The 23,909-nt window shown below is 38.4% G+C and overlaps 1 protein-coding gene across 1 annotated transcript in view; it reads left to right on the forward strand.

Moving 5' to 3' along the window:
* ubald1a (UBA-like domain containing 1a) overlaps positions 1-15,741 on the forward strand; it is a 29,827-nt gene extending 14,086 nt beyond the window's left edge. Inside the window, exon 3 of the mRNA XM_061908885.1 lies at positions 13,213-15,741. Within this exon, the coding sequence (XP_061764869.1) occupies positions 13,213-13,527 (315 nt within the window). The 3' untranslated portion in view covers positions 13,528-15,741. The remainder of the gene's footprint in view (positions 1-13,212) is intronic.
* Positions 15,742-23,909: the final 8,168 nt, after the last annotated feature.

The raw sequence follows: 23,909 nt of genomic DNA on the forward strand, positions 1-23,909 counted from the left end.
AGAGATGGTGGGTGTTATGTTGTCCACTAAGGAGAGAAAAAAAGGAGACTGTTTTGGCCAACGCGTCTGGCCAAGTGGACTAATGGCATGCCAATGCCAGGTATTTGGGCTGAGCTTGTGGGTTGACAGTACTGTAGACAGAGCACAACAAAAACTCTAATGTTAAGTATAGTTTATGTGATCTGATTTGATAGAGACTTTTTATATACACATGATAATACCATGGGTGTGAGGTAGTGTGTATTCCAGTTTTCTACACCCATGTCAGACCACATCAGAAGACACTAGGACTGCGCTTTGCTTGTTCCAGCATGTTTCCTTGCAAGTTTCCTGGAACACCGCTTCCCAGAACCCTAACCACTTTCATAAAGATTTGAACACACACACACATCTTAATGGAAAGACTGTGGGTTTCAAACTTATTCCTGCAGTCCTTAAGTACATGATGTGGTCAGGCAAGTAAATGGCTTCTAAACCTAAGGAATCTTTTCTTATTGCAGCACGTGTACTGTCCCATTGTGTCTCTATGACACGTTCTTCTGGGTTTGCATTAGCACACTGCTTGGCTCTGGTCACCTGACTTTTCAACGCTGGCTCATTGAGCTGTAATCCTACTATTCCTGCACTGTCACGTTCACAGGCTTAAGTCCACCCCTTTCCTGCTTTACTGCATCACACCTAATATTGTCATAACCAATATACAGTACATTTGATTTTATGAGAATAAATAATGATATTGACAATAAGACTAGCCTGTTCAGGTTTAGACAGGTAATACTTCAATCTTCAATCTCTGATGACCTCTACCCCAGTTTACGTTGCCAGCTTTTTTTACCAAGACAACATTTTTGTAGGTATGAGTGGGCCACGGCATCTATTGTTAGCATGGTAGCCATTGTAATGTCTTCTACAGAGGGCAATAATTGCTCCATTTAACTGCAGTTCTTCCTGTTGCTTGTTTGCTCTAGTTGTCCGCTCTATTTTCCTTAAGTTGTTTCACTGTACATTGGCAAAAGCACAATGTGCACTGGGTAATGATCAACTGTGTGCATGTGTATGTTTGTGTGAGAGGGGTTTCAGTTACTTGAAGTTGGTTGAGGTGGAAGGAGGGAAGGGTCAGGCCTGGCAAGAGGAGAGGATTGTCACTTGAGTTGTCTAAAACATTCAGCAGCACCTGTTGGCCTCTGTTACATAGTTTGTGAAATAAATATATTTTAGACTTTTTGGAATCATTAAAAAAGTCAGCTTCTTCCGCCACATATTATGTGGACTTGTGTCACTGGCTTGTGCCAAATTTTGTATTTTTGACCCACTTCTACTACGGCTTCCTCCCACCTCCAAAGACATGCAGCTCGGGATAAGTTGATTGGCAACACTAAATTGGCCCTGGAGTGTGAGTGTGAATGTTGTCTATCTGTGTTGGTCCTGCGATGGGGTGGCGACTTGTCCAGGGTGTACACCGCCTTCCGCCCGATTGTAGCCGAGATAGGCTCCAGACCCCGAAGGGAATAAGCGGTAGAAAATGGATGGATGGATGATGAGATGGCAACTTGTCCAGGGTGCACCCCACTTTCCGCCCGAAAGCAACTGAGATAGGCTTCAGCACCCCCCGTGACCCCGAAAGGGACAAGCGGTAGAAAATGAATGGATAGATGGATGTTTACTCGTTTTGTTTTACAACCATTCAAAATATTCTAGTCTTGGAATGCAACATATTTTATTTTGTTACGGCATTTGCGGCATTTATTATTTCAACAGCGGTGTTGTTTAACTAACGGTCAGTACGTTTCCATGCACTAAATTAGTTGGATTTCTTAAATGATTCAGCCCAAATTAAGCTTTCTATCACAAATTTATTGAGTTTGGCTGTTTGAGATCGAATTAACACACCAAGTTTATTTGAATTAGAACCAGTTCTCTCTGGCATTTAGTGAGCTGTTTGTGCGCCCATCTCCGTGGGGTACCTACTAAGCCTCTCTTTACTACATCACTCGCAGGCAAAGAAGACCAAGCCAGGCTATTGCTGGGTCAATGGACTGTTTACACCAGGGGTCCCTAAACTATGGCCCGCAGATTGGTTCCAGCCTGCCAGTGTCCACAATCCAGCCCGCGGGATGTCCCGTGTTCAACCTGAGTTAAAAACTTTTGTATATATTTTTTAATTCTGTCCTGTCCAGGTGCTTAAGCAAATCATATTGTTGATGTAGATGCCGTTATTTGCTGTATGGATTTACTTTACAAAAGAGAGAAATGTGGGAAATAAAAGTAAGATAAAAAAAGAAAACAGCAGGAGAAATTGTGGGTCAAGAATTGTTTTTGAATATGTGGCGCTGAGTCAAAAACTTGTGTAAACACATGGTTACACCAACAAGTATACAAATTAAATATGTAGAAGGTGATATAAGTCAGTATTTTTAAATAATTTGATCAAACAAAAACCTACTCGTTTCAGAATGTTCTCAACAAAGACACTTTAAAATATGTGACATGGATAAAAATTAAATATGTAGAAGCTGAAATAAGTCAGTATTTTTAAAGAAATCGATCACACAAAAACCTACTTGTTCCATTGTAGTGTCAGAATTTACTTAAAAAAGACACTTTTCAATATGTTACATGACACAAGGACATCTGCATTGGGAGAATCCTGTAGGTTTATTTGTGTTTTTGTTATCAAAGCTTTGTTACTGAATTGATGTAACATTTTTTTTTTGCATTTGATATTTGTGAACTGAATTTTTTTATTTTTTTTTTACATCAAAGTATGTTGACACTTTCATTGGAAAAAAATGGTTTGCAAAATGCTTTTCAAATAGTTAAATACAGTGTTTTAAAATTCAATGCATAAAATTCAATGCAGAAATATTCGTTGCTTCAAAACTCAACACCCATTTCCGGTAAGTTAAGACCGACGTGATCTAACCAACCAGTGAGGTGTCAAGTTTGCAGTCACATGACACTGGTTTTGTAAAGCGGCTGCAGAGAGGCAGTTTATGCAGCTAAACTCTACAACAGACCTGGGCAAATAGGGCCCCTTACGCTTTTCAATTTGGCTGGAAGTTTCCAAATTCATTTTTAAACCTTTAACATTAAAACTGTAGCTGACAAGGAAGTGCAATAACATTTTGAAATTACCCTAAGTCTTGAACTGTAGAAGGTATTCATTCCAATGGTTAGAATCTGCGCTTTTTGATTGACATATGGGTTATTACTATACTAATAGAGACTATGTCAAAGCAGCGCCAGGCAGACAAGGCACAAAACAGAGTGGGCGGGTTTTGTTTACAGAGCGGCCAGCCCGAGACGTGAGTGTCAGACACGGCAGCTGATTTCTACAGGTTTTGCAGAAATGTGATATACTGACCAAGGTTGGGGGGTTATTACCCTTTGCATCATATTTCACTGTTATTGTAAAATTTTTGTTTTGTTTTGCTAGATTGTAAAATATGTTGTTTTATTGTTCATAAGTTAATATTAGGGATGTAACGGTATTATAAATACCGGGGTACTTCGGTCTCAGGACTTCTCAATAATACTGGACGTGTGACATATCAAAAGAAAACTTGGTGAGTGTAGTTTTTTCTGGCATTTTGTAAATAAACTACATCTCCCAGAATCCTCTGTGCAGAGCGGGCTTGGCAAGGTGGGGGCATTGAACGCAGTAAGCAGGAAGTGAAGTATGTTCATACTCGTCGTAGGTAAAAGGAATTGTTTTTTGCACATTAAATCTGTCAAAAACTGGTTGAGTTATGCTCCAAACAAACAAGCCCAGGCCAACACAATACCTCTTTGTCAGAGCTAAGAAAGTGTGTGTTCTGGAAAGCGAAGCGTAATTGTTCGTGGGAAATAGTGCCAACTAAAAAGCTTGCTTGCTTCTCTAGTAAATGAGCAGTGTCACCAGTCCTAGAATTTATCAAAGTGTTTTCAATCTTGGTTTTACAATAGTTTTGATTTAAAACGGTAATACGAACTGTGAGTTTTACCAAGGTTTATTTTTCCATCCTTCACCCAATAAGTAGCCGCCTGTAATTTCATCATGCTCTAATGGTTGATGGCAAAAGCATTCTATTCTATTCTATTCTATTCTATTTTGTTTCAGCTTGTGACAGAATGTTTCAGCAGCAAACCAGGCAAAACAAAATGTATCCTTTACTGTTTGCTGCCAGTTGGATGTTGTGCCATTTATGAAAATGATCGATCAGTGAAATTCTACTTAATCAACAAAATTAAACGTGGACACATCTTGGGCGGTATATCAATTTTATCGAATCAAGTCTTTTTGCCCCTCAGGAGCTTCTGTAGCTTGCGCTGTCCCGTTACTTCCTTAGCGGTACACATAGCAAAACACGGCTAATGCTATGCCTAACAAGAGCAACATGTTTGTTGTCAGTACTTTGGTTTTGTGGCAACAGGGCTGGAACAAATGACTGCACATTGCAGAGTTTGTTTCAAAAAGTCACAACTAACTTATTCCAGCATCAGAAACCGAAGCCTTCAGACATGTGAAAGAAATACAATAAAACACAATACGGGGGCGTAAATCAAATTTTTTTGAAAATATCTGGAATTTTATTTTTAAGCCATATTGCCCAGGTCTAACGCATATTTAAGTGTATTCACTTTTACATTGAAATTCATGAAAACCAATTTAGGAGTAGCATCCGAGTGGAACTACGTAATTGTAGTCTACTCACAAGTATACAAAGGCAAGAGAGCCCCCACTACTCCATTTTATGCCTTCCACATAGCCCACACACTTGGTGTTCCTGAGGAATGTGGTTGGTGAGATGAGAAATAACTCCATCTCAAGTGTTTGCACACAAACACACACATGCATGTCCACAAACAGGGGTGTTTAGGTGTGTAGAGAGGTTTGACGGAGTCCGGGGCCCGGCATGTTTGGGGGAGGCTGCTGACCATCAGGCACGCGTTCCTTCATGCCAGCCTTTCGCAAACACACTTGCGAGTGAGAGCGGGTGGGGACGGGTCGTTGCAACCACAATGCTTTGTCCTGTCAACAGGAGATCTGTGCTCTTTCCTCATAACAACCGTGCCCATGGTAACACCTCTCTGTTGGCTCTGTACTAAACACAAAATCCCTTGTTTTGTAAGTGTACGACCTTGCTAAACGTAAATCCTTTTTTTGTTTTCTTTATTTTAATTTTGATCATTTTCAGCAACCTGGATGGGCATCTGAAGCAGTAAATTCATTTAATCAATGGCAAACAATTCAATTGTCTGTTTTGCAGTATTGACCTGAATATAGACAATTCCATAGGGAAATCTATCATGACACATGGTATTGTCAGTAATAATTACATAGTTTTTAAGTGGTACCACCTGTTATTTTAATGCTAACAGCATGTTTTTAAGGTTTTTAATGTGCAGAATATATTCAACTCGATTACCATGTTGACCCTCCCCTGATTATAAGACAACCAGAGTTTCCCCTACGTGAAATTGATTGTGTCGCCACGGCAAAATAGAAGGTGCCAGACCTTTTTTTTTTTTTCAAACATATAAGCAAATTTAACTAATATATTGTTTTTTTGTTTATTTGATCAAAAACTAGTAGTTTGAAATGATGCTGCATCACTGCATTTTACTCTTTACTCTTCTTTCTAATTTGAATAATGTTGTTCTTTTCAGACCAGGTATAAATTGTACTTTTTATGGAATACATTTCATAGAACTAAATTAAGAGATTCCTCTGGTAAGCAATACTTCTGTCTTGATTAAAATACTTCTGTTAACAAAAATTTAACATTGCACATTACCTGCAAATAAATAATAATCGCCAACATTGAGATCAACAAAGTGCAAACGTAAAACTTTTGTCTTGAATGAAATACTTCTGTAAATACAAATGTAGTATTATACATTGTATGCACATAAATAATCAAGTAATATATCAATATATCAATATTAAGAGGACTATAGTTCATTTCAGTAAGTGGATAAACGCAGGCTTTTTTCATTCACACATCCTGGCAGTGTACACAACGACTGCTTCAGTGATCGTACATCATCGTAGATCATCATACATGCATGGTGTAAATGATTCCACTATAGTAAGGTGATTTTTAGCGTCTAGTTTTTGTTGTTGCACTCTTGTTTGGCTCCTAAACCGTTGTATTTCCTGTGTTTGTTCCAACTAGGGTTGTACGATATACCGGTATTAGTATAGTACCGCGACACTAATGAATCATATTCGGTACTATACTGCCTCTGAAAAGTACCGGAGCCATTGTTTGCTTACTTACTAATAAAAGACAAGTTATTTTATTTAAGGACAAACTTGCAATAGGAAAAATATGTTTAATGTACCGTAAGATTTTTTGTTAAAATAAAGCCAATAATGCAATTTTTTTCTTTATGTAGAAAAGTACCGAAAAGTTTCGAAATAATTTTGTTACCGGTACCAAAATATTGGTATCGGGACAACACTAGTTCAAACATTTATTATTTGTCCATAGGTATGAATGTGAGTGTGAATGATTGTCTATATGTGCCCTGAGATTGGCTAGTGACAAGTCTAGGGTGTGCATTGCCTCTCACCCCAAGTCAGTTGGGATAGGCTCCAGCTTACTCCTACGACCCTAATGAGGGTAAACGGTATTGAAAATAGATGGACATGCTAATTTTGTAAGTGTGAATACATGTCGAGATATGTGCCCTGCGATTGACCATGCTAATTTTGGTTAGCCTGTCAATGAGCTGGTCCATTGAACATCAGCATTAATGTCGCGGCAATTACAGGCAACCTTAACCCTGAATAATTGAATTGCTTTTCAGTTGATATCAAACTGTTATTGAATGTGATTCCTACATGTAAGTGCACTTCATGTGTATATTGATGTACTTTCATCTGTGTGCTTAGTTTTACAGTGACTTCATGGACTTTTCACATGTTTGGGAAACTATATTCCAACATTCAGGCAGGGCAGAAAAATATAGTACAACCCTTGTTACAATGTACAATAGGCCTCTACAAATGAAGAAGGAGCAAAATGATTACAAAAAATATAACACTAAATTGGCCCTAGTGTGTGAATGTGAGTGTGAATGTTGTCTGTGTTGGCCCTGCGATGAGGTGGCCACTTGTCCAAGGTGTACGCCGCCTTCCACCCGAAGGTAGCTGAGATAGGCGCCAGCACCCCCCGCAACCCCAAAAGGGAATAAGCGGTAGAAAATGGATGGGTGGATATGTTAATACTAATAACACAGATTTGTTAGTCACGCCTACACCACGCCCCTAGCCACACCCACACCGTCACAATTATTTTGGCAATTTGAGGGAAACCCTGAGACAACCACCAGGGTATCCCCTAAATGTATTTGAACATGGCACACCAACATCAACTTTTCAATGCCAATTATACATCAACAACAACAAAAATCCAATTTACTATTAACTCACAAATATGTGTATACCTCACATATCTTATATCTGACAAAACTATGAAAATAAATGTGTATGTAACTGAAAAACTAGTCTTAAGAAACCACTATAGATTGATTGTCTTCTAAATCTAACAACACAGCCGTTATCTGGCAACACATGTGAGCACACCTCACAGTGAGAATGTCCAAATTGTGTCTAGTTTTTATGTCAAACTGATAGAGAACTTCTTTTTCCTCAAGACCAGACGATAACTATATATATCTCATATTTTTTCAATTCAGATTGAACTGCATTTTGTGTACATTTCTTTGCGGCTGGCAGTCCTGGCACCTTTGTAGGCTTTCAAAACACTTGTGGTGATGCTGGACTTTCAGGTGGCTGATAAATATTTGACGTGTTGAAGCCTAATGTTTTTACCTCCTCAAGGAATGTTTGCAGAACATTTGGTGTAGATTGCATGCAAAATGTTTTTCCCTGAAACAGTTAAGAAGTCCCACAAGATGGAGGCCATATTTGTTAACAGTTAGCTCAGGGGAAGTTTACAACATGCACAGCGCATTTTATCAAAGCTATTCTTTAATGTTTTCGGACTTAACGGTATGACCGATCGGCTGTATAATTATCTAAACGATATTTGTGGCACATCCCTGAATCCTGTTAAATTTGGTGGTACACAACTTTAGAATCAAACTGTCTTCCACTGACAGTTGCTGTTGGTATGGTGTCGATTGAAATAGTCCATGTTGTCAATCCAAATCCCAATTATGTCAGATCCTATATCACAATGATTGAGGAAGAGTCAGATCCAACTTTAGCACAACTCATTTTATCATCCCCATCAAAACACTGTCCTCCAGAATCATAACTTTATAAACGGCATTGTTTAGTCTCTGTGTGTTACCCCGGACTAGCCAACTGTGCATGTGTTTATGGACGAGTCAGAGGTCTCAGCAGACAACCTGAGAGGACAGGTGTCAGGTTTTTCCCCTTATTTTCTATTCAAGGACATTTAGAAGGTCTTGTCCTCAGTCACACACACAAAACCATTCACAAGTTTCATCATAAAAGTAAGTCCACATATGAACCCTCACTATGCAGAGGTCACACTAACATTCTAGGGTGTCCCTTTACCGCAGGAAAGGGTCTTAAAGACATGAGCCAGCATTTCCTGTCAAGAGTGCACTGTGGACATGCTCATCTTACATAACACCCGGTGAACCTCTGGTCTCGTCTAACCCAGTCAAGCAAGACCACGTGGGTGTATCACTGCAAGGGCTAACCTGCAGGATGCAACACTTTTAGGGGGAAGTCGGTTTAGTTTCGTCCCACTCCTAGGGAAGATTGTTAACCTCTTATTTTTCTGACACACCATTTGTCACTATCTGTATGACATACAGGACCTTTGCTCAAGCTGAGGCCTGTGGCATCAAGGAATATTTTGTTTTCCAGCCTGTCCTGTTTTTCAACTTTCTAATATTTATCTCCACCAAGGAGTGTTTTCAATGCCATTTGTGTTGTAATGCTATTAGGATCAAACAAAGTACTTTTGCACAACCTTGTGGAGGTGCGGCTGGGGCACAGGGCGTCAAACGCTGTCTGCCCTTTTGTTTACATTGTGAAATAAGGTTATCTTTTTCTGTAAATTTGATCTTTCAGCTTTAGTTGGGGAATTGAATACTTTTTGTAAACCTACAAAGTCAGCAGTGGCTCAAATATTCAATCTACTACGTTAATAGTGGGTTTATTTTGACATGGAGGGACAAAATACCACTGAATCAATTTGTATTCGATGGAATCATTGAATAAAATACGTACTTGATATATTTGTGTTATCAAATGGGGACGGCTTGGCGAAGTTGGGAAAGTGTCCGTGTCAGCAATCTGAGGGTTGCTGGTTCAATCCCCACCTTCTTCCACCCTAATCACTTCCGTTGTGTCCTTGAGCAAGACACTTCACCCTTGCCCCTGATGGGTCCTGGTTAGCGCTGTGCATGGCAGCTCCCGCCATCAGTGTGTGAATGTGTGTGTGTGTGAATGGGTGAATGTGAAAATAGTGTCAAAGCGCTTTGAGTTTAAAAAAAAAAAAAATAGATAAGCGCTATACAAGTACAACCCGTCTACCATTTAACATCAAATGTAATTTGAGTAGAATATTTAAATGCGTTAGATTACATGTTTTGACTACAATCATGGATAAATATCGGCCAGTACAGTATGCATAGCAACTCTTTGATTTCAACATTAGATATTCCTGTGATAAAAATTGCAAGGTGCTTAGTAGTGATTTGTGTCATGTACCTCTTTTATTCTTGGATTGCAAGCCTCCTCGCTGAATGTGACTCCACCTCTGCCTCCCGCTGGACCATACAGCGGTTGTTGTTTTCCTGGTCACAAATGGAAGCGACTTAGTGAATGTTATGTCTGTGCACACATGTGCATGTTTTTATGTGGAGGAATAGGAGGGGGGGAAGTAATTTTTTGCAAACATGCACAAAACATGGGGTCTGGAAGCTTCAAGGCACAAAAGGTTAAGTGTTGTTTTGATACAGTCAAGGGGTGTATGTGTGTGTCTGTGCGTGCATGTACGCATGTTTTTGTGTGTGTTGCTTGACAGCATTAAGTCACACTAGTGGCACAAAAATTATTATATTAATGCGTATTTGTGGTGAGAAAAAAGCCTGACTTTTGATGTGCATCATAACATAAGATCTAAAAAAAGAACAATTTCTAACGTCATCTTGATATGCATTAAATCAACGTTTTTATGCTGCATGATTGACGGGGCTAATGGATTCTCCTTGGTGCAACGAATCAAACTATTTAACTATTTTCCTGCCTAAATGGGTTGCCAAAGAAAAGGGAGAGTAGCCATTTTAACTTAAATAATGTCAAATGTAGTTAAAATGTAATGCCAAGGAAATGGCCAGACTGATGGAAAGTAAATAAATGTTCCCTGGGGTTGTGAACACAGCATACAAATTGATCTGGATCATCATAACTTTTTCAGTTGACTGCTTTGTCATGTTCATCTTAGTCATATCTTGTTACAGCTTGGCTTGTGCCTTTCAATGTGGTGAACCTACTAAACTCTATGCCCCTTTTTTCTCACCCATTGTAGTGCTTTTTTCTTTTCTTTTGAACAAATCTCAGTTATTGGTCAAAAACAGTGTTTCGTAGGCTGGTTTCACCATATATAGCTGACCTACTTATCCTGCATACCCCGGTCAGAGCCCTTAGGTCATCTAAGCAGTGCTTTTTAGAATGCCCAAGGTCGAGGCTGAAGACGAGAGGAGATAGGGCTTTTGTGATAGTAGGCCCTAAACTCTGTAATGCTCCCTCTGAATCTCAGATCGGCGGCAACATCTCCCGATACTTTTAAATCTTTAAAAGTCCTCTTATTTGCGCTGGCGTTTAACACAAGCTGAGCTGGGCATATGTAAGGTCATTTTCATGTTTTTCTTTTTATGCATTTTAGATGTTCTGTACTTATTGTGATGTTTATTATTATTATTTATATTTTAATCTGTACAGCACTTTCAGGCAGTAGTTCTGTTTTAAATTGTGTTGTATAAATACATCTACATGGACCTTGACCGTGCCACTTTGCAGTTCACTTTTTGCGGTCTCAGTGCATCACATATTTTAAAATGGCATCGACTACCTTGAGATTTGAGAACCCATTTAAGTCCTGATGTTAATTTTTTTAATGTGTTTTAACAGCATATAAAGTATTTACAAGTGTGTGTAAACGGCTTGTGGAGGGCTTATAACGACATTAAATGCATATTATATTGAGGAAAAAGTCAGACAGAAAGTTTTCCTACCACAGGGGCGTCTGAAATGTGGCCCCCGCAATAATCGAGGAAACTATTAATACACTATGGAATACCATTTTCTTTAAACTGTGGAATAATAATTATTTAGGCACGAGGTGATCTCACTAGTTTGCTGTAATTGCGGTTACATTGTGCGATATAGCAATTATATCGTGATAATGCATATTGATGACACATTGTAGCTGTGTCCCACAAATTTGACAACTATAAACTAACTAACAAACACGTCTTCTACTTACCTTTATATGCTTGCTAGTGTCTAATGCCCCTCCACAATGCAAAGTCACTTCGAAGTCAGCAGTTAAGGCCTCCATGGTGGCAAATAATTGAATAAGTAACGTCAGCATTGGTGTGACCAATAGTGCCCCTGTAACTACTTGGTATTGGATCCATACCCAAATTTGTAGTATCATAACAATGGAGGAAAAGGTGTTTATTAAATTTTAACAGAAGTGGAGATAGAATTACAACAGAAAGTAACCAAATATTAACAGTAAATTAACAAGAAGATTAATAATAATAATAATTTTGCAATATGTTATTTAGGGCTGCAACAATTTGTCGCCGACCATTATATTTGTTGACAATAGTGGTGACGTCATCACTCGTGTTTTTCCGCACAGAAAAACACAAACACAACGGCAGTGATAACATGTAAAGTTTGAGGATATTTCCTCTTATTTATGTTAACATTAATATCTCGCTCATTTTGCAAATAGGCGCCAGGGCCCCTGCGACCCCAAAGGGAATAAGCGGTAGAAAATGGATGGGATGGATGGATTTTGCAAAGCGGACCTTGTTTTTATGGCAGAACATCTGTGATACGCGAGAATTTAAAGCAAGAGACATGATGTCAGACATTTGGAGGGAGGAGGCGTTCTCAACCTCTGTAAGATTTAGCTTCTACCTTGCAGCAGTTACAGTATAAATATATCTTTTTTGAATTCATTAATCAACTTTGTTTTACATAAGCACATGCCTAAAATAACTGAAGCTGTATTTAGAAGTTGATTGGAAACGTTTGAGCCATTAAATGTGTACGCTTTATCATCTGACAGGTGGACTAGATAATCGTTGACTAACCAACTATCATAATAATCGTTAGTGGCAGCCCTAATGTCACTGCATACCAGCAGCCAAATTCGGAGCCTTTGTAACCTGTAAATGGTTCAATTATAAAAAAAAATTACCAAATAATATATTGCCTATCGCCTCAAAACTCACACTGCCTGCCGAGCAGGCATTACATCTGTGAAGCTGATTTTTTTTTCAATACAAATAAAAGGTGTTTCTCAAATGGGAACTGCACTTTTTTGGGAATTTTGCTTATCGTGAAGAATCATTGTGAAGACAATGCGACGGATGCATTTAAAAAAAGTGCATTCAACCTCGTAAATAAATGTGAATAAAAGTTTTCTTACAATGGAACCAATGGAGGTGCCTTATTCCACCCATAAAACCCAGTATGTTTGGATGTTTTAAGGGCTTTATAGGCACTCAAAAGCTCCATTGTAAGCAGACTTGATATCATATTTATTTTGTATTTAAAATGCATAAAAAAGAAAACATGTGTTCCTGTCTTACATAAGAGTTGTGAACGATAGGCAAAATTCCCCCTCAAAAAAGTGCAGCTCCACTTTAAGGGTTTCGACCGGCCCAAAATGAAAGGAGAATGGAAGAGACAAATGTAGCGTGTGTAATGCAGGCCACAATTAAATATTTAATAATAAGCTTAATTAAGATGTTGACATGCTATTTTAAATAAGTTAATCAATTGTGAAAAAACGTTCAGAGTATGAGTGAATGTTAGGACAATTCATGTGTAGATTTGTACGCCCCCTTCAATAAGTGTCTTACCATAAATGAACATCTAAGTACTCTCTGCAGTTGAGTAAATGAGCATGTTTCTTCTTGATGCTTTGTAACTTGTCTGGTGATTTCAACATTAAAATCTTATTTCCATTCCTTCAGATGTGCACACCAGCCAACACACCAGCGACACCCCCAAATTTCCCAGACGCCCTGACCATGTTCTCCCGGCTCAAGGCGTCAGAAAGCTTCAACAGCAGCAGCCCCATGGCGGCGTCCATGGCCACCTCCCCTCCACCCCCTCAGGTCGGCGGCTGGGGGGTGTCACCAAACGTACCCAACATGCCGACGCCCTCACAGGGACTCTGGACTCCGGGGCAACCCCCCACACAACCATGCCCCGCTTGGCCCACGGGTGTCAACCCCCACGCAGGCGCCGAGCAAAAGGCTAGTGTAGCAATGGAGGCTGAGAGATGAAGAGTCACGGCGGGACTGAAACCCTGCCCTGCCTCCCCCCGGATGATTGGGATGGAGAGAGGGCGACCATATGATAATTTGTCATTTTCCCCAAATGGACGGATGAGATGGAACCTACGCAAACCAAGAGATACTTTGGGTGAACTATTAAGGAGTAAACCAATGCAAAAGTAGAAATACAGGATACGCACACACATAGAAATAAAAGTATGTGAAGGTTGTTTTTTTCCCAAGAGAATTATTGGAATTGTAAAAAATTGTTTGAAAAAAGACAAAAAAAATCATGCCCAAGGATTTTATGAGATGTTCAAGGACATTCAAGGCAGAAATTTTTTTAGAATTGTTTTCACCCCAACACTTCTTTTTACTAGCCAGTGTTTTTTTTCCACTGGTCTTCTTGAGTTTCTGTCTGTGCTGCATGACAAGAGAGGAACTTGCAATGCAGTGTTTTACAGTGACTGAATCATCACGCACTAGAGTGTGTGTCTGTGTGAGTGTGTGCGTGTGTAAGATCGTGAGAGCAGGATTTGTTATCAAAATGCATACACACCAATATATAAATCTATAAATGTATACGTAAACACACACAAATACACACATTATCGCTCAGAAGAAAACACCTCCGTCAAAGTGGGGCTTCCTCTTACCTCACCTGGTGGTCACCTGACTTCTTTTTAGCCAATCAGGGATTCTTCTTAAACCAACAGTTTCCTCTTGAAAACACAGGACATGTTCTTAAAAATGTGCTTCTCTTAAGGGCGCTTGTCGCTTTGGTTCATGCTATTCTCGCCGCAGCGGCTTATTTCCGAAGCCGAGTCTACAACTGTATACTTTTATGAAATTATTGGTTGTACAAGAAAACATGGTTTAATGTAATATTGTTTGTAAATGCTGATAGTTTTTATTATGTTGGAGGACTTAAGGGAGGTGGTTCTGCTAAAAAAAAAAAAAATACACGACTACTCCATTTTTCTACACAAATACGCTTTTTTGCATGATGTGTCTGTAACATCTTTTATAGCAAACATACTGTATGTTTCCAAAGCTAATCAACTAATTTGAATCAGATCATCTCAGACTGATAGCAAATTGGCAAAAAGTGTCTTGTTGATCACAACATCAGGACAACATGGGTAACGCTAACCAAAAGCTATTTGTTACCAAGGTTAATAGGGCCACACTGATTTAAATAAACAAGTATACAATCATAACATTTCGAAATAAAAACTGCAATTACAAGAATGAAGTAACAATTTTAAGAGAAAAATGTTTTTATGAGAATTAAGAAATTCATTAACAGTGACTGTTTTTGTTAAATATTATCATGTAGTTACTAAACAGCAAGTTGATTGTCACTTCAATCATTAAAACTGCAATAATAGTACTTTATTGTGATATTTTTTAAAAGACAACTACAATTTGTATTTTTTATAGTATGACAACCTAATTTACATTACTTTTCTCTTGAAAAATTGCACTTTTTTTTCTTAAATAATTACGATTTTACTCTTCTTGCAACGTAACTTTCTTGTACCATAACAATGTATGCGTTATATATTTGTTCTGTCTTGTAACATCATTATTTTTTTCTTCCTTACAATTTTTACCATGTTGTTTTAATGTAACAACAGATTTTATTTTCAATGTGGCCCTAATAATCCTTTTGTAATGTGGACTCCCTGCAGATAGTATACTTGTATCCAACTGCCGTCTGACAGGATTTAAAGGGTGTAGCGTTGCCCAGTCCTCTTTGCTGAGGGTGGGAAGGGGCTGCTCAGGGGTGACCCTGATTTACGGCAATATATTACACAAGGTTCTGCCCTTGGTTTTAATTTGTTTGTATCATTATTGTTTTGTTTTTTTATTATTATTTGATGAAAGAAAAAAATGTGGCGATACACAATATATTAACTAGCAGGTGTCTTTTCAAAGATTTAAAAATATTAGGGAAATTATGGATATAATAATGAATAAATCATTTGATATGATTTACTTTAAACTTGAGCTTTGGTTCATTTTCCCCACGCTTCATACTTTATTTGGTTTAAATCTGAGTGTTTTTGGGTTGGCTTGTTCATAAATGGTTTGTTCATGTATGTCCACACCCCCCACTTTGTATGACTGTATAAGACCATTCCCACAATATTTGTGGACTACCTTGATAATTAACTTATCATTTTTGTGAACCTAAATAAATATTGTTTGTCAACCTAATATGTACGTTTGAATGTGTTTATAATTATAGAGTAGCCAAGTCATATTGCTACTTAGAGTGGTCATGAGTGAGCACAACAGCTGAGGCTACAAATTGTTGAAAAGTATTATTTTTGAATCAAATAACGTAATACCAGTTAACCACTAGGCCAGTGGTTCTCAAATGGAGGTACGCGTACCTTTGGGGGTAATTGAATGTATGCCAAAGAGTATGTGAGATTTTTTTTAAATATTCTAAAAATAGCAACAATTCAAAAATCCTTTATAAATATATTTATTGAATTCAACAAAATATGAATGTAAGTTCATAAAATGTGGGAAAAAATTACAACAATGCAATATTCAGTGTTGACAGCTAGATTTTTTTGTGGACATGTTACATGAATATTGACGTTAACGATTTCTTTTTTTGTGAAGGAATGTTTAGAATTAAGTTCATGAATCCAGATGGATCTCTAGTACAATCCCCAAAGAGGGCGCTTTAATTTGATGATTACTTCTATGTGTAGAAATCTTCATAGATCACTTGTTTATTTTTCCACTAGTTTTTAGTTATTTTTATTTATATTTTTCCAAATAGTTCAAGAAAGAGTACTACAAATGAGCGATATTTTGCACTGTTATACAATTTAATAAATCAGAAACTGATGACATAGTGCTGTATTTTACTTGTTTATCTCTTTTTTTCAACCAAAAAAGCTTTGCTCTGATTAGGGGGTACTTGAATTAAAAACATGTTCACAGGAGGTACATCACTGAAAAAAGGTTGAGAACCACTGCACTAGGGCTTGTTAGGACACAAGGATGAGGTGTTCAAGTGCACTGCGTATTTTTGGCTTTCATAAGATCTACGCGTTCTATGGTCTATCCATCCATTTTCTTGAGTACGGATGAAACCGGTGGTCTTTTCCTCTGCGTTGTGTGGATTTTATGGAAGACGACCTACACCATGTGTTGCTGCTCGGATGCACTTTCCTGACAATACAGAAAATACACACGTTGTCAAAATTATTCTGCCATCTTCAAGCCCGTCTCACGTTATCGTGGACGAAAGAGAAGTAGGAAGGCATGTCCAAGGCGTATAAAAAGACAGGTGTCACAGTAATTATTGCAGTAGGTGGGACAACGAACAATGGTTCCCCGTTGACAAAACATCGAACAACCTTCAGGTATTTACATGTAACATTCACATTTTGTGTAATTATAACAATACAACATTATATAATACATTATTTACATTGTTATAATTGACCCTGTTACGCGGATAATAAAATATAGAATTACAGAAAAAAAAAATCGTATCAAAATACAACATGTTGCAATGTGATAGTCATGTACGGATCCTGAGTTAACATGTTTCAAGATTGATTATTGTCATATGCACAATTAGACAGTTTGCTCCAGAGCAGTTTTAATCACTCGCTGGAGTGCCTTCCTGTCCTTAGCAGTGCAGTTTCCATCCCAGACCGTGATTGAGCTGGTAAGGACACTCTCAACCGTACTTTTGTAGAAGTTGCTGAGAATTTTGGGTGGCATGCCAAATTTTCTCAGCCTTCTTAGGAAGTACAGACGCTGCTGGGCTTTCGTTATTGTTTAAAGAAATGAACGGTTTAAAGGAGACACCTTAGGAAGTAGACTAGACCAGCGAAATGCATTTTAAAGTCAAGTTTACGTCCGACTACGTGTCAACAGCATCCGCATGGCTATCCCTCCCCGCCTATCTTAACTCATCGCCACCAAGATTCTTCAATAAAGGTAAATACAACTATGTTGTATAAATAAAATTATGTTAAAGGGGCTGTTTGCTTAATGTTACATATTTTAAAACCAAAACATCACTAGGCACTTATAGATAGATAGATAGTACTTTATTTATTCCGTCAGGAGAGTTCCTTCAGGAAAATTACAATTTTCAGCACAATCCCATTCAAGATCAGACAAACATTACAGGGAGACAGAACAGGATCGCTGACGGGTCTGCCGGCTTCCAGCGCCCCTTACAAAAAAGATGACATACAGGTAAACATTAGCCTAGGCTGAACATATTCTGTAATCCCCAAAAGAGGACACATATGTGCTGCCAAGGTGGGCAGGTGATAATTTGCCAATGATACTTGAACTTGCTTCATAAATAATATATTTATTTGAATAAAGCATTGTTTCTCCTCTGTTGACAACAGTTTTCGCGCTCAGAATTTAAAAAAATGGGGACCCACAGTAAATTTTTGGGGTCCCACTTTTTTGTAAGCGTTTTGAAAACAAATGATAAACATATGCATTGTCCTGTTATATCTCACATTCTATACTGTGTTTTGGAAAAATGTTGTCATAAACGTTACTTAATTCATTAAAATAAATAATATAAAAATAAGTTATAAACATTCATTCACTTTCTTCTTTCCTTCATGGATCTAAGCTTTACTGCTGCTGGTAGCTTTTTCTAGGCTTTTATTTAATAAGTTGTACGATAGGTGTATTCATTTCAGTATAAAAGTGTAAAAAGTGTTTTGCTTCGGTCACAAAATGATGATAATGGTGTGCCAGGCCATACATACGTTTTATATGTAATGCTTAAATCTCTGGAGACTACATCAACTTCAGATCTATTCCTCATTTCAAAAAGTTTTAGTTCTTTTTATGTTTTGTTTTTAGTTTGTTTGTTTTCCACCTTTTTTGTCAAACAAAACTGTTTTTCTTTATGGCAAACATACAAAATATGCTAAATCTTCTACCAAAAATATTTTTCAAAGTAGAATATTTGTTGTGATGTAATCGGGGTTTTGGGGGGTGTATATTCTAGCATCCCGGAAGAGTCAGTGTTGCAAGGGGTTCTGGGTATTTGTTCTGTTGTGTTTATGTTGTGTTACAGTGCAGATGTTTTTCCGAAACGTGTTTGTCATTCTTGTTTGGTGTGGGTTCACAGTGTGACGCATATTTGTAACAGTGTTAAAGTTGTTTGAACGGCCACCCTCAGTGTGACCTGTATGACTGTTGAGTGTTGACCAAGAATGCTTGAATTGACATTCAACCCACTACCTTGCTCTCTTGCTCCCTCTGTCTCTGTCCCTCCCTCACAAATATTGCTGCGTGCGCACACCTTCACAATTTGTTTATTTTTTAACCTGTTCTTAACCCTTTACGTACGTTGAAAATACACACAACCCTGACTCAAAACGCCGGACATTTGAGGCATTTAAGAAACCCTGCCCGGACACCCCGGACAGTCCCGCAAAAGAGGACATGTCCGGGGAAAAGAGGACGTATGGTCAGTCTCGCTAACTTAGCCAATTCGCTTTTATTAGCCAACTGGTACCGAAAAACTCGATAGGTCCACGCATGCGCGATGCCTACGTCAGGACTTGCAACAGTTTGGGAAGACAAGCGGTAGCAATAGATGGGTATAGCTGCAGCAGCAGGCACTTCAAGATGCTGTTTGCAACTTCCTCAGAGGAACATTTTTCACAGCAAAAAATAGAACACCACCGACTAGCTTATCTTATTTATCATTAGTGGTTTTAACAGAACACGTGTTTGACAATTTTCTTTTTTTTCACATTTACAATATTTATGTCATAATTTTATTTGCCGGAAGGCAAAGCTCTCAATTTACCGGTCGATCTACGTTCCCATCCTCACCTATGGTCATGAGCTCTGGGTCATGACCGAAAGGATAAGATCACGGGTACAAGCGGCCGAAATGTGTTTCCTCCGCCGTGTGGCGGGGCTCTCCCTTAGAGATAGGGTGAGAAGCTCTGCCATCCGGGAGGAACTCAAAGTAAAGCCGCTGCTCCTTCACATCGAGAGGAGCCAGATGAGGTGGTTCGGGCATCTGGTCAGGATGCCACCCGAACGCCTCCCTAGGGAGGTGTTTAGGGCACGTCCAACCGGTAGGAGGCCACGGGGAAGACCCAGGACACGTTGGGAAGACTACGTCTCCCGGCTGGCCTGGGAACGCCTCGGGATCCCCCGGGAAGAGCTAGACGAAGTGGCTGGGGAGAGAGAAGTCTGGGTTTCCCTGCTTAGGCTGTTGCCCCCGCGACCCGACCTCGGATAAGCGGAAGATGATGGATGATGGATGGATGTCATAATTTTTTTATTACCGGCCCGAAAATGTGTTTACGGCTGTCACTCCTGCGGTCTTGTCAATACCTACGCGCAGGAAAGATGTGCAAACATACAAAAGCAGTCCAAAAGAAGCAATGAACAATTAATTTGCAGTCATGAAAGCACTATTGCTGTGTGGGCCGCTAACACCACCAAAGGCATTTAAAATCCTGTTTGTCACATTTCAAAACAATAAAAGCAACATCACGTTGATTTGTATTTCTAAAAATACTCAATCAATCAATCAATGATTATTTATATAGCCCTAAATCACTAGTGTCTCAAAGGGGTGCACAAACCACAACACAAACCACTACAACATCCTCGGTTGGGCCCACATAAGGGCAAGGAAAAGTCACACCCAGTGGGACGTCGGTGACAATGATGCCTATGAGAAACCTTGGAGAAGACCGCATATGTGGGCAGCCTTCCCAGAGAGTTGAAGCTGTAATAGCTGCAAAAGGTGGACCCACATCATATTGAACCCTATGGTTTATAAATGGGATGGCACTTCAAGTTCATATGTGAGTCAAGGCTGGTGGCCAAATACTTTTGGCAATAAAGTATTTATTTTACTTTTCAAGTTTTTTTTGCTCACTGTCCATGAAGCACATGAGTCATGGCCAATTGTGCAAATTAGATAATGTTGGATCTTGTTTGAATCTCCACTATGCAATCTGGGTGATGCCTCCCTTTTTAAGATAAAAGTGCCACAAATGAAAGCCACAAAAAACAGGGGGAGGAGTTGCTTTTAAAAGTATTTCTGTGAAGCCAGCTATGTCTCCTTGAGTGGCTATCTATACACATACTCACAAACACCAGCTGTCCAATAGCCCCCAACACATACGAAGCACAGCAGAAGAAATATTACATGTCCTCAGCTGACGTCTACTCCGCTCCATCCTTTGCTGGAGACTCAGAGCCAATTTGTCAATGCGGTTTGAAGTCAATGTCGACAACTGCAACGCAAACAATCATAATGAATAGGTTTTGTCAGAGAGTATTCGATAACGACCCCAAAAAGCAGTGAAAGTACCTAAGGACACAGTTGCAATATTTCACTTACTTTTTGTTCATGTTGAAGTTGCACAGCATTTTCTTCACTTTGCTTCCCACACACTAATAATAAATTGTATTTATATAGCGCTTTTTGAAGGCACTTAAATACACTGCAAATGGTACTCTAGTTTTGATAATAATTGCACTGCTTCATATTTAAAGCTTTTTCTATATATTATGTCAAAATAAAAAATAAAACAATTGTAAGAGTAAACATTCTATGCATCTGTTATATGCATTTGAAAATAGGCCTATATTCTGGAAAAAAGAGGAAAACATTATTCTTGGACAGATAATTATCAGGCCAATAAAATAAATTGTATGGTTAGACCAATAACTCTGATTAAAATAACCATAAACATTTTTTCCAATTGCTTGCATCTTGGCTTCTTCCCGGAAGTGAAAAACGGTGGTCAACCAAGCCAAGATGAGATGTGTGCAGCAAGAAGCCTGCAAACTATCTGATTATGCAAGAGGCCTAGATCTTGCTGCAAAAGCAGATAAGAGCAACAAAATCAAACTATACAATGGAATAGATCTTGTCGAGTGATATCAAGGATTATCTGTTGGTTGTGTTCCCAGATATATCGAACTATCTTGTGCTACAAACGTCATCATGCACTACAAAACAGATTGAAACTTGAAAAACCATGGAGGTCTACAACTTCTTTGTGTGTGGTTAGAGGTCAAGGACATTGCTGTCATTTTTGCTAGTGTAAGGTTGCATTTCATGATTTAACTTTGCGTCTTCAGACATGTTTGTTGCCTTTTTGTTGTTGCATTTGCCGTTACAAATAAAATTTTTTTCCCCGTCTTTCTCAATATATAATTATATATGTCAACGTTGCGTATGTGCTGAAAGCTTAATCTATGATTGCTGTCTTTGGCAAAAGCTCAACTCTTTTAGGTTTTGCTCATATTTGATTGGTGTTCTCCAGACAAGAAAGGACTCTTCGCTGTGAGAAAAAGCGACATCTCTGCAGCAAAACGCCTGCTGCACCCGTCTTTCAGGTGGGTGGTGCTTCACTTCCGTGTTTAGATTATGGTTAAGGTACAGTGATAACATAACATTTAAATTGATTCTATGACTGATTTAGTAAAAGTAAGATGACATAAAATTGGCGGTCGGCAGGAGACTTTTTTATTGCAAACATCCATCCATCCATCCATTTTCTACCGCTTATTCCCTTTGGGGTCACGGGGGGTGCTGGTGCCTATCTCAGCTACAATCGGGCGGAAGGCGGGTTACACCCTGGACAAGTCGCCACCTCATCACAGGGCCAACACAGACACAGACAACATTCACACTCACATTCACACACTAGGACCAATTTAGTGTGTTGCCAATCAACATATCCCCAGGTGCATGTCTTTGGAGGTGAGAGGCAGCCGGAGTACCCGGAGGGAACCCACAAATTCACGGGGGGCACATGCAAACTCCACACAGAAAGATCCCGAGCCTGGGATTGAACCCAGGACCTTGTTATTGTGAGGCAGACACACTACATCCATTTTCTACCACTTGTCCCTTTTGGTGTATATATACATTTGTATATATATATATATATGTGTGTGTGTGTGTGTATACTGTGTATATATATATATATATATATATATATATATATATATATACATTATATATATATATATACACAGTATACACACACACATGTATATATATATATATATATATTTATATATATATATATATATATATATATATATATATATATATATATAATGTACACACACACAAATTTACACCTTAGTGGCCTAGTGGTTAGAGTGTCCGCCCCGAGATCAGTAGGTTGTGAGTTCAAAAATCACCATAAATGATTCTCGGGTGCGGCACTGCTGCTGCCCACTGCCCCCCTCACTTCCCAGGGGGTGATCAAGGGGATGGGTCAAACGCAGAGGACAAATTTCACCACAGCTAGTGTGTGTGTGTGTATATATATATATATATATATATATATATATATATATATTATATATATGTATATATATATATATATATATATATATTATATATATGTATATATATATATATATATATATATATATATATATATATATATATATATATTAACATTAACAGTGCAATACGTTTTCATAACATGGTCACTACTGCCTACTTTGTCTTGTTATATTCTTATTTTACTGTTATATTGTTATTCCCAATGTTTTTATTCTTTTTGTAATATTTCTCTATTTTGTTTCCATTTAAACCCCCATTATTTACTTTTTAATTTTTTCTTTAAATTGATCTCAACTCTGTACACTGCTGCTGGAATTTTAATTTTCCTGAAGGAATCAATAAAGTACTATCCATCTATCTATCTATCTATCTATCTATCTATCTATCTATCTATCTATCTATCTATCTATCTATCTATATATATATATATATATATATATATATATATATATATATTTAGATAGATCCCGCCCTGGGCCAAATTAATTATTTTAACCCGATGTGGCACCAGGGACAAACATGTTGGGGAACCTTGCATTAGACTGTAAAGATGTATTTAACCCCACTAGTATCCATGGATTTTGCAGGATTGAAAATCATACTGTGCCGTATGCAAATTTGATAACAATGATGTGGCATTGGAGTGTTAGGGATAGAAAGGAATCAATTATGAAATCTAAATAAGAACATTCTGTTATGTGTTGCAATCCAGCATGTGTATATAACAGTATTAAGACACTGCTCAGTATACTGCTTCTTAGTTATTTGGCACTAAAAGTCAGCCAAAGATTATGACAACACAACTGAACTTTCTGCTACTTGTGTGTGTGTGAGTGTGTGTGTTTGTGTGTGTGTGTGTGTGTGTGTGTGTGTGTGTGTGTGCGTGCATGTGTGCGTGTGTGTGTGTGTGCTTGACCGCAATGAACCTGCCACAATGACTGTGTGCCATTCCATCCACTCTTGTGTCCAAGTTCCCGAGTTAAACACAAAGCAGGCTTTATTTCGGTTTTCACTGTTGTATCAGTGC

This window comes from Nerophis ophidion, linkage group LG08 (assembly GCF_033978795.1).
Source record: "Nerophis ophidion isolate RoL-2023_Sa linkage group LG08, RoL_Noph_v1.0, whole genome shotgun sequence".
Lineage (NCBI taxonomy): Eukaryota > Metazoa > Chordata > Actinopteri > Syngnathiformes > Syngnathidae > Nerophis > Nerophis ophidion.